The sequence below is a fragment of the Heterodontus francisci genome, unplaced genomic scaffold (genome assembly GCF_036365525.1).
Source record: "Heterodontus francisci isolate sHetFra1 unplaced genomic scaffold, sHetFra1.hap1 HAP1_SCAFFOLD_66, whole genome shotgun sequence".
Taxonomy (NCBI): Eukaryota; Metazoa; Chordata; class Chondrichthyes; order Heterodontiformes; family Heterodontidae; genus Heterodontus; species Heterodontus francisci.
The window spans coordinates 4,584,133-4,595,739 of record NW_027140986.1 but is presented as its reverse complement, the minus strand read 5'-3'; the positions used below and the strand labels follow the sequence as shown (position 1 = coordinate 4,595,739).

Below are 11,607 nucleotides of genomic sequence, written 5' to 3'. Positions count from 1 at the left end.
CCTAATATTGATTGGAACCTCCTTCGTGCAAATAGTTTGGATGGAGCCGTTTTTGTCAGGTGTGTCCAGGAAGGTTTCCTGACTCAATATGAAGATAGGCCGACTAGAGGGGAGGCACTGTTGGACTTAGTGCTTGGCAACGAACGAGGCCAGGTGGCAGATCTCTCGGTGGGAGAGCATTTCGGTGATAGTGATCAAAACTCCCTGAACTTTGCTATGGTCATGGAGAGGTTTCAGGAGCAGACGGGAAGGGAAAATATTTAATTGGGAGAGGGGGAATTACAATGCTCTTAGGCAGGAACTGGAGAGCATAAATTGGGAACAGGTGTTCTCAGGGAAATGCACGACAGAAATGTGAGGTTGCTTAGGGAACACTTGCTGCGTCTGCTGGAAAGGTTCCTCACGATGAGGCAAGGAAGGGATGGTAGTGTGAAGGAACCTTGGATGACAAGAGATGTGGAACAGCTCGTCAAGAGGAAGAAGAAAGCTTGCTTAAGGTAGAGGAAGCAAGAATCAGACTGGGTTCTAGAGGGTTACAAGGTAGCCAGGAAGGAGCTGAAGAATGGACTTATGAGAGCTCGAAGGGGACATGAAAAGGTCTTGGCGGGTAGGATTGAGGAAAATCCCAAGGCGTTCTCCACTTGTGTCAGGAACAAGAGGATGGCCAGAGTGAGGGTAGGACCGATCAGGGATAGTGGAGGGAACTTGTGCCTGGAGTCGGAGGAAGTAGGGGAGGACCTAAATGAATACATTGCTTCAGTATTCACTAGTGAGAGGGTCCTAGTCGTTTGTGAGTACAGCGTGGAACAGGCTGATATGCTCGAAAAGCTTGAGGTTAAGAGGAGGATGTGCTGGAAATTTTGAATGATATGAGGACAGATAAGTCCCCGGGGCCAGACGGAATATACCCAAGGATATTACGGGAAGCGAGGGAAGAGATTGCTGCGACGTTGGCGATGATCTTTGCTTCCTCATAGTCCACTGGAGTAGTACCGGATGATTGGAGGGTGGCAGATGTTATTCCCTTGCTCAAAAAAGGGAATAGGGATAACCCTGGGAATAAACGACCAGTCAGTCTTACGTCGGTAGTGGGCAAATTATTGGAGATATTCTGAGAGACAGGACTTATGATTATTTGGAAAAGCATGGTTTGATTAGAGATAGTCAGCATTGCTTTGTGAGGGGATGGTCATGTCTCACAAGACTTATTGAATTCTTTGAAGATGTGACTAAACACATTGATGAAGGAAGAGCAGTGGATGTGGTGTATATGGATTTTAGCAAGGCGTTTGATAAGGTTCGCCATGGTAGGCTCATTCGGAAAGTAAGGAGGCATGGGATACAGGGAAAGTTGGCTGTTTGGATACACAATTGGCTGGCCCATAGAAGACAGAGGTTGGTAGTAGATGGAAAGTATTCAGCCTGGAGCTCGGTGACCAGTGGTGTCCGCAGGGATCTGTTCTGGGACTTCTGCTCTTTGTGATTTTTATAAATGACTTGAATGAGGAAGTGGAAGGCTGGGTTAGCAAGTTTGCCGATTACACGAAGATTGCTGGAGTTGTGGATAGTGTGGAAGGCTGTTGTAGGTTGCAGAGCTTAAACTCAATCCCCTTGTTAATGCAAGCCAACACCCCATACGCCTTCTTAACAACCCTATCAAAATGGGTGGCAACTTTGAGGGATCTATGGACCTGGACCCCAAGATCCCTCTGTTCCTCCACACTGCCAAGAATCCTGTCTTTAAGCCTGCGTTCTGCATTGAAATTCGACCTTCCAAAATGAATCACTTCAAACTTTTCCATGTTGAACTCCATCTGCCACTTCTCAGCGCAGCTCTACATCCTGTCAATGTCCCGTTGCAACCTACAACAACCCTCCACACTATCCACAACTCCAGCAACCTTTGTGTCATCGGCAAATGTATTAACCCAGCCTTCCACTTCCTCATTAAAGTCATTTATAAAAATCACAAAGAGCAGAGGTCCCAGAACAGATCCCTGCGGAACACCACTGATCACCGAGTTCCATGCTGAATACTTTCCATCTACTACTACCCTCTGTCTTCTATGGGCTCGGTATCTGCCTGTTCAATAGCTAACCCATCCATTGATCATAAATCCTGTATGTCATAATCTTCTCCAATAATTTGCCCACCACCGACGTAAGACTCACTGGTCAATAATTCCCAGGGTTATCCCCTTCCCTTTCTTGAACAAGGGAATAACATTTGCCACCGTCCAATTATCTGGTACTACTCCAGGGCACAGTGAGGACACAAAGATCTTCGCCAAAGGCGCGGCAATCTCTTTCCACACTTCCCGTAATATCCTTGGGTATATCCCGTCTGTCCCCGGGGACTTATCTATCCTCTTGACTTTCAAAATTTCCAGCACATCCTCCTTAACATCAACATGTTCGAGCATATCAGCCTGTTTCATGATGACCTCACAAACGCCCAGTTTCCTCTCACTAGTGAATACAGAAGCAAAGTATTCATTAAGGAACTCTCCTACCTCCTCCGACTCCAGGCACCAGTTCCCTCCACCATCCCTAATCGGCCCTACCTGACTCTGGCCATCCTCTTGTTCCACACATAAGTGTAGAACGCCTTGGGATTTTCCTTAATCCTCCCCACCAAGACATTTTCATGTCCCCTTCTAGCTCTCCTAAGTCCATTCTTCAGTTCCTTCCTGGCTACCTTGTATCCCTCTAGAGCCCTGTCTGATCCTTGCTTTCTCAACCTTAAGTAAGCTTCCTTCTTCCTCTTGACTAGCTGTTCCACATCTCTTGTCATCCAAGGTTCCTTCCCCCTACCATCCCTTCCTTGCCTCAACGGGAGAAACCTATCCAGCAGTCGAAGCAAGTGCTCCTGAAACAACCTCCACATTTCTGTCGTGCATTTCCCTGACAACATCTGTTCCGAATTTACGCTCCCCGCTTCCTACCTAATAGCATTGTAATTCCCCCTCCCTCAATTAAATATTTTCCCATCCCGTCTCCTCCTATCCCTCTCCATGACTATCGTAAAGGTCAGGGAGTTGTGATCACTAACAGCGAAATGCTCTCCCACCGAGAGATCTGCCACCTGGCCTGGTTCGTTGCCGAGCACCAAATCCAACATAGCCTCCCCTCTAGTCGGCCTATCTACATATTGAGTCAAGAAACCTTCCTGGACACACCTGACATAATCTGCTCCATTCAAACTATTTGCACGAAGGAGGTTCCAATCAATATTAGGGAAGTTGAAGTCACCCATGGCAACAACCCTGTTACTTCTGCACCTTTCCAAAATCTGCCTCCTATTCTGTTCCTCCGTGTCTCTGTTGCTATGGGGCGGGGTGGGGGATTGGGGTTGGTGGTGTCAAGAGAAAGCTCCCAAAAAGTGGCTGTCCTTTCCTGATTCTGACTTTCACCTCTCCTGACTCGGTAGACAAACCCTCCTCGACGGCCTCCCTTTCTGCAGATGTGATCCTGTCCCTGATTTTGTCTGTTTATGTTCATATGTCACGTCATCCCAGATAATAACTTTTCCGGTTAAATGGCTGACGTCATTGAATGACAATCACTGTCTGCAGCGGATAACCCTGCCACATGCAAAATCATTTCATTATATCATTTGACACAGTAACAGATTTTCAAATCTCAATATGTATGCATTCACACTGGAACAATTGCTTTCAGCTTGATGTATAATGTTCCTGTCTATTTCCCTCCCTCACAGTTAACCTAATGACGATAGTAATCCTCTCTAGAGGAAAGTGCGGTCTCTCCAAATGTGTCACTCGCTACCTGGTGGCCATGGCTGCGGCGGATCTACTGGTCATTATCCTCTACCTAATTTTAAGGCACATTCCAATTCGTTATCGGGAAACATTTCTCGCGCTTTATGACATCTGTGTGTGCAATATCCATGCCACCCTGCTTTATGCAGCAACGGACTGTTCTGTCTGGTTCACAGTTTCTTTCACCTTTGATCGATTTGTGGCCATTTGTTGCCAGAAGCTAAAAATTAGATATTGCAAAGAGAAAACAGCTGATATGGTTCTTGGAACAGTGACTGTGCTGAGCTGTTTAAAAGACATCACCTGGTATTTTCTGGTATCAAATCAGTATAGCCATTTTAACAGCCCTTGGTTTTGCCGTGTGAAAACAGACGTTCTGTCTTCACTAGTCTGGGGAACAATTGCTTTCCTTCATAGCATTATAACCCCTGGGGTCGCATTTGTTTTGATTTTACTACTCACTGCTTTTACTGTCAGACACATGAAAGTTGCCAGCAGAGCACGAAGGCGACTGCGACCTCACAGCAGTGGAGAGAGCCCCAGAGACCCAGAAATGGATAACCGAAGAAAATCCATCATTTTCCTGTTTGTTATCTCGGGGAATTTCATACTGCTATGGTCAGAGTTAATGGTGCATTCTATACGGAAATGCATGTGGTGGTTGGTTTATAATTCTGCAATTCTACCTGCTTTTTTAATGGAAATGGGATTCATGCTTCAGCTCCTGAGTTGCTGCACAAATACTTGTATTTACGCTGTGACACAGACGAAGTTCAGATCTCAGTTGAAGAATGTGGTGATGTACCCCATTACAATAATTTTAAAATTGATTAAACAATGAGATGTGCTGAGGAAGTTTAAGCAACAGAACAAATAGTGTCTCTTATTCTAAGAAACTAAGCAAATAAGTAATAGAGCAGGAGCAGACCATTCAGTGCTTCGAACCTGTTCGCCATTCAATGCGATGGTGGCTTATCTTCTTTCTGAACTCTACTTTCCTGCCTCTTTTCCATATCATTTCATTCCCTGGGAGGCAACATAGATTTGCCTACCTCGACCTTAAGCACACTGAATGGTTGGGCATCCTTCACCCTCTGAAGTCGAGAATTCAAAAGATTCACAACCCTTTTATTGAAGATGCATTTCCTCATCGGAGTCATAACTAAGCGCCCCTTTATCTTGAGACTGTACTTTCCTGTTCTGCATTCCCGAGCCAGGGAAAACAGCTTCACAAAGACCATCCTGTCGAGCCCCTTCAGATTCGTGTACGTTTCAATGAGATATCTCTAATTTTTCTAAACTCCACAGAATATTGGGCAGGAAACAATCTAGTTAACTTTCACTGTACAGCCTCCATTGCAAGTATATACGTCCTTAAATATGGAGACCAAAACTGCACGCAGTACTCCAGGTCTGGTCTCACCAAATCTCAATATAAATGCATCAATCTATTGTGATAAAGGCCAACATGTCATTTTCCTTCCAAATTGCTTGCTGTACCTGCATTCTAACTTTCATTAGTCCTTGTACGAGGACACCTATGTTTCTCTGAACACCAACATTTAAGGATTTCATGCGTTAGGGCCGAAATTGGAGGAATGCACTCTCTTTTCTGGTTCCACTTCTCCACAGGTCACAACATATGTTTACCCAGTTACCGATATCATCAGTCAAAGATTCTATTCTTTATCCTAGAATAAAATACACCAAGCAGGTTTCCTTTGTAAACGACACAATTGTCAGTTTTTATCAAACTAGACTTAACCAGTAACGAAGCAGAGCATTAACGCACAGAGCGAAATATGAAAGTCTCTTTTTACCTGCGCCTGCCTGCCTCTCTCTCTCTCTCTCTCTCTCTCTCTCTCTCTCTCTCTCTCTCTCTCTCTCTCTCTCTCTCTCATACACTCACTTTCTCTCTCTCTCACTCACTCACACACACACACAACGGTTAACTTTAAAATTAGAGATATTTTCTTTCGAGCTCGCTTATAAACAAAAAGAATTCCTTGGCCAAATGCTTACTAATTCCTGAAGAAGAGAAGAAGAAGAAGAAGAAGAAGAAGAAGAAGAAGAAGAAGAAGAAGAAGAAGAAGAAGAAGAAGAAGAAGAAGAAGAAGAAGAAGAAGAAGAAGAAGAAGAAGAAGAAGAGGAAGAACTGTCCCTTTTTGGTTTGGTGTCACAAATGCATGCAGATGGCAGTCAGTAGGACATTTCTTGAACGTTTCTTTCCAGGCGACGTTGAAGATCAGTTTGATAGGCTTTCCAAGAGAAATGTGACAACAGGGGTTTCTGGCAGGCCTTTCAGTCGGAATGCAACATCAATTTCTCGATCTCTTACACTCGCTTCAAAGAACATCTCAAAGAGATGGAACAGGGTGCTTATTGTGACTGCTTGCTTGGCTGGTTTTCTCCAGCTGCCTTCAAAACAGTTAACATCCCCAAGACACTGTCTCAAGCGAAACCAAAAGCAATATCTCAATGGTCTAGCTCCAGATCCCAAGAAATCCTGACCTGTCAGTTCTCTGGACAAAATCCCCCCCAAGTCACAAAGCCTCTGCTGGGTATGTGTCTGAAGATAGGTGGCTTCCAGTAAAGGTTGTTTTCATATAGCAAAATGAAAAGTAAATCCATAGAATCATTTTCAATTTCCACAAATAATACAATGCTACAATTGCAAAATACACGAGCCCCCAAAACATTTTAACAAAAATATAGAAGCACCATCAGAACACACACTTTATAAAGTGCTTTACTGTTTTGATAACAAAGTGAATAACCTCACTGCTCCCCATTATATTTCAGCTTCCACCTTGTTAAACATTCACTTAAACTGCGTACATCTTTTTTGTCTCAGCGTCACAGCATACATTTGTACCCAGTTTTGTATCGTCAGCAAATCTAGAAACATTACACTCACTTTCTTCGTCTAAGTCCCGAATATAGATGGTAAATAGCTGGAGCAACAGCAATGATCATTGCAACACTCCACTAGTTACAGCCTGACAACCTGAAAATGCCCCGTTTATCTCGACTCACTACTTCCTGTCCTTAAATAAATCTTCGATGCATATTAGTATATTAGCCCTACTCCATGTGCCCTATCTTGCATATTCACCTTTTATCTGGCCACTTATTCAAAATACTTTTGGAAATTCAAGTATACTACATCTGCTAGTTCCCCTTTGTCAACCCTACCAGTTACTTCATGAAAAGCTCTAATAAGATTGTCAAATACGAATTCCCTTTCCTAATACGCTGTTCACTTGATTTGATTTGCTAAGTGCATTGTTAAGACTTCCTTAATAATAGATTCCAGGATTTCCTGATGACTGATGTCAGGGTAACTGGCCTGTAGTTTTCTCTCTCCTACCTCTCATGAGTAGCAGCGTTAAATTTGCAAACTTCTAATCCTTGGAACAGTTCTAGAATCTAGGGAAGTTTGGAAAATCATGAACAGTGCATGAACTATCTCTGTAGATATCTCTTTTTTCACCGCAGAATGTAAGTAATCAGGTCAGCTTTTACTTCATAAAACAAGCTCCAATATTGTACTCTGCTCACATTAATGAACTTAAGCTCCTCGCTTTTATTCGCCCCTTTGTTTCTCGCTATTTATGGTATGCAATTTGTGTATTCTGGGCTGAGGACAATCACAAAATACTTGCTGAACCTTTCAGCCATTTATTTGTTCTCCATGCTTAATTTTCCTTTCTCTGTTTCCCGGTCACCAACAATTAGAGTCATAGAGAGATCCAGCACTGAAACAGGCCCGTGGGCCCACTGAGTCTGTGCTGACCATCAACCACCCACTTATGTTAATCTACATTAATTCTATATTCCTTACCAGATCCCCTTCTTCCCGCGATTGTCCTGCTACTTACCTGCACTTGGGGCTATTTACAATGGCCTCTGCATAACCTCTCATAACCTCTGCATCACCAACTCGTTCTTTCACAGTTAACATGGTCACCAGGTTTCTTGGAGGCACCCAAGATCATATCGTTGGCACCAGCTGGACCTCATCGTCACAAGGCGAGCCTCCTTAAGCAGTGTACATATCACACGCTGCTTTCAAAGTGCGGACTGCGACACCGACCCCTCCCTTGTGTGAAGTACGGTTAGACTCAAACCAAAGAAGCTGCATCCCTCCAAGTAGAAGGGCCACCCGCGCATCAACACGAACAGAATTTTTATCCATAGCTGTAACAAAAAATTCTAAATTCACTTGAAAAAGCCTTTCAAAAAACTCCCACAGGAGACCAAGTGGAACCACATCAGACTCGCCATCTATGAGTCAGCTATGACCACTTATGGTAAATGCGTGAAGTGGAATGCAGACTGGTTTAAATCTCATTTTGAAAAGCTGGAACCTGTCATAGCCGCTAAGCACATTGCATTGCTGAACGACAACAAAGCCCCCAGTGAGGCATCATCCGTAGCACTTGAAACAGCCAGAAGCACTGCACAAAGAACAGCCAGGCGCTGCATAAATGACTACTGGCAACACCTATGCAGTCATATGCAGCTGGCCTGAGACACCGGAAACATCAGAGGAATGTATGATGGCATTAAGAGAGCTTTTGGGCCAACCATCAAGAAGATCGCCCCCCTCAAACCTAATCAGAGGATACAATCACTGACCAACGCAAGGAAAAGGACCGCAGGGTGGAGCACTATCTAGAACTGTACTCCAGGGAGAATGTTGTCACTCAGACCGCCTTCAATGCAGCCCAACCTTTGCCAGTCATGGATGAGCTGGACGTACAGCCAACAAAATCGGAACTCAGTGATGCCATTGATTCTCTGGCCAGCGGAAAAGCCCCCTGAAATAACCAAGAGTGATAATAATGCTGTACTCTCAGTACTCTACGAAATGCTTTGCCTGTGCTCCGACGAGGGAGCAATACCACAGGACATGCGTGATGCCAATATCATCACCCTCTGTAAGAACAAAGGTGACCGCGGTGACTACAACAACAACGGTGGAATTTCCCTGCTCAGCATAGTGGGGAAAGTCTTTGCTTGAGTCGCTTTAAACAGGCTCCAGAAGCTGGCCGAGCGTGTCTATCCTGAGGCACAGTGCGGCTTTCGAGCAGAGCGATCGACCATTGACATGCTGTTCTCCCTTCGCCAGCTCTCGGAGAAATGCTGTGAACAACAGATGCCCCTCTACGTTGCTTTCATTGACCTAACCAAAGCCTTTGACCTCGTCAGCAGACGTGGTCTCTTCAGACTACTGGAAAAGATTGGATGTCCACCAAAGCTACTAAGTATCATGACCTCATTCCATGACAATATGAAAGGCACAATTCAGCATAGCGGTGCCTCATCAGACCCCTTTCATATCCTGAGTGGCGTGAAACAGGGTTGTGTTCTCGCACCCACACTGTTTGGGATTTTCTTCTCCCTGCTGCTCTCACATGCGTTCAAGTCTTCAGAAGAAGGAATATTCCTCCACACAAGATCAGATGGCAGGTTGTTCAACCTTGCCCGTCTTAGAGCGAAGACCAAAATATTGAAAGTCCTCATCAGGGAACTCCTATTTGCTGACGATGCTGCATTAACATCTCACACTGAAGAGTGGCTGCAGAGTCTAATCGACAGGTTTGCGGCTGCCTGCAACGAATTTGGCCTAACCAGAGCCTTAAGAAAACGAACATCGTGGGACAGGACGTCAGAAATGCTCCATCCATCAATATCGGCGACCACACTCTGGAAGTGGTTCAATAGTTCACCTATCTAGGCTCAACTATCACCAGCAACCTGTCTCTCGACGCAGAAATCAACAAGCGCATGGGAAAGGCTTCCACTGCTATGTCCAGACTGACCAGGAGAGTGTGGGAAAATGGCGCACTGACACGGAACACAAGACTCCGAGTGTATCAAGCCTGTGTCCTCAGTACCTTGCTCTACAGCAGCGAGGCCTGGACAGCGTATGTCAGCCAAGAGCAACGTCTCAATTCATTCCAACTTTGCTGCCTCCGGAGAATCCTTGGCATCCAGTGGCAGGACCGTATCTCCAACACAGAAGTCCTCGAGGTGGCCAACATCCCCAGCTTATACACACTACTGGTAGGGAATATGGGATTAGCTTATAAGTGGATGGTTGTTGGTTGGCACAGACTCGAAGGGTCAGTTTCAGTGCTGTTGCTCTCTTTGACAAAGTGCAAGGACGTTTGCCAGTGGAGATTACCTGAACTGCAGACTGACGGGGGTTACAATGAATCTAGGGTCCTTATTTAACTTTGATAAAGTTCAAAGCTGCAACTAACTTACTGGAAATGCCGATTGGAATAGGAGTTGCAGGAAATCTCTTCTCTTAAACTTTCCTCTTCCTGCAATTTCGAAGATAAGCGGAGGCAGCTTACTTTCTGGTTACCTGTTTTTTACGAAGTGAAACTGGCAGTGGTCAGGAAATTTTCTTGCTGCTTTGCATACTGTGGCTTCTCTGCTTCCTTTTGTCGGCAGGCCCCGGAGATGTTGATTTGCTGCTTCAAGGCTGAAAAAGCAGACTGGTTAAAAAAGGATGGCTTCGAGGTCATGTGACCGGACCACTTCCTGTTGGTGAAATGATCTCCCCCTCCACTCCAATTTAAACATGTTGAACATAGCTGCAAATAAACATTACAATGCTGTGTAGAATGGCAGGTGACAAGAACATCCACGTGCACAAAAATACTGTAACTAACAGTTGTTTTTCATCCAGTAGTGACAATGCAACATGAAGTTTGTGACGTCCAGTTCAAGTGATATTAGCTGTGTTCAGCTTAAGGTATATTTGATGTGACATTTTAACAAACATTTCCTGTGTGTTGTGCAGTTTACCTAATATTTGCCGTCCCCACATTAAATGATATTTAAATGATGCTTGTTGTGGTCATTTTGCGTGCTATTTGCTTTGCTCAGTTTTATGTAGTATCTGCTGTGACCGTTTCAATCATATTTGGTTCTTCCAGTTTAGTTGATTTTTGCTGTATCCCTTTTACATGATATTTGCTGTGTTCATGTTCACTGAAATTTGCTGTGAAAATTTTGAGTGATATTTCTACTGTCTAGTTTCAGTGTTGTTTTCTGTTTCCAGTTTAAGTGGCATTTTCTGTAGTAATGTGAAGCAATATTTGCTGTGATTAGTTGAAGTGATATCTTCTGTGTACTGTTGAGTTAATATACTCTGCGATTAGCTCAAGTGACATCTGCTGTATCTAATATGAGTAATATTTGCTGTAGTTATCTTAGATTAGATTAGAGATACAGCACTGAAACAGGCCCTTCGGCCAATCGAGTCTGTGCCGAACATCAACCACCCACTTATACTAATCCTACACTAATCCCATTTTCCTACCAAACATCCCCACCTGTCCCCCACCTGTCCCTGTATTTCCCTACCACCTACCTATACTAGTGACAATTTATAATGGCCAATTTACCTATCAACCTGCTAGTCTTTTGGCTTGTGGGAGGAAACCGGAGCACCCGGAGAAAACCCACGCAGACACAGGGAGAACTTGCAAACTCCACACAGGCAGTACCCGGAATTGATCACGGGTCCCTGGAGCTGTGAGGCTGCAGTGCTAACCACTGCGCCACTGTGCCGCCCCTTAATGGTATTTTCCGTGGCAAATGTCAGTATTTTGTTTGCATGTTCATCCACCACATCCCAGGTCCTCCGAAGACTGCTGCTGCTCCAGTTGATGTCAAACTTGAAAATCTCTGGGTTGGAGGGTTGGCTGTTGGCAGCCCCGGAGTGTTAGATTTCAGTTTAATTTTAGCATTTTGATGCTGTATTCGCTTTAATAACTAATAAGGTCAAGGAAGCCATTTTAAG

The 11,607-nt window shown here is 44.5% G+C and overlaps 1 protein-coding gene across 1 annotated transcript; it reads left to right on the top strand.

The window, feature by feature from the left end:
* Window positions 1–3,729: 3,729 nt before the first annotated feature.
* On the top strand, window positions 3,730–4,623 carry LOC137361657 (probable G-protein coupled receptor 139). The gene has a single exon (XM_068026366.1). The coding sequence runs from the start codon at window positions 3,730–3,732 to the stop codon at window positions 4,621–4,623; it is 894 nt and encodes a 297-aa protein (XP_067882467.1).
* The last annotated feature ends 6,984 nt before the right edge of the window (window positions 4,624–11,607 follow it).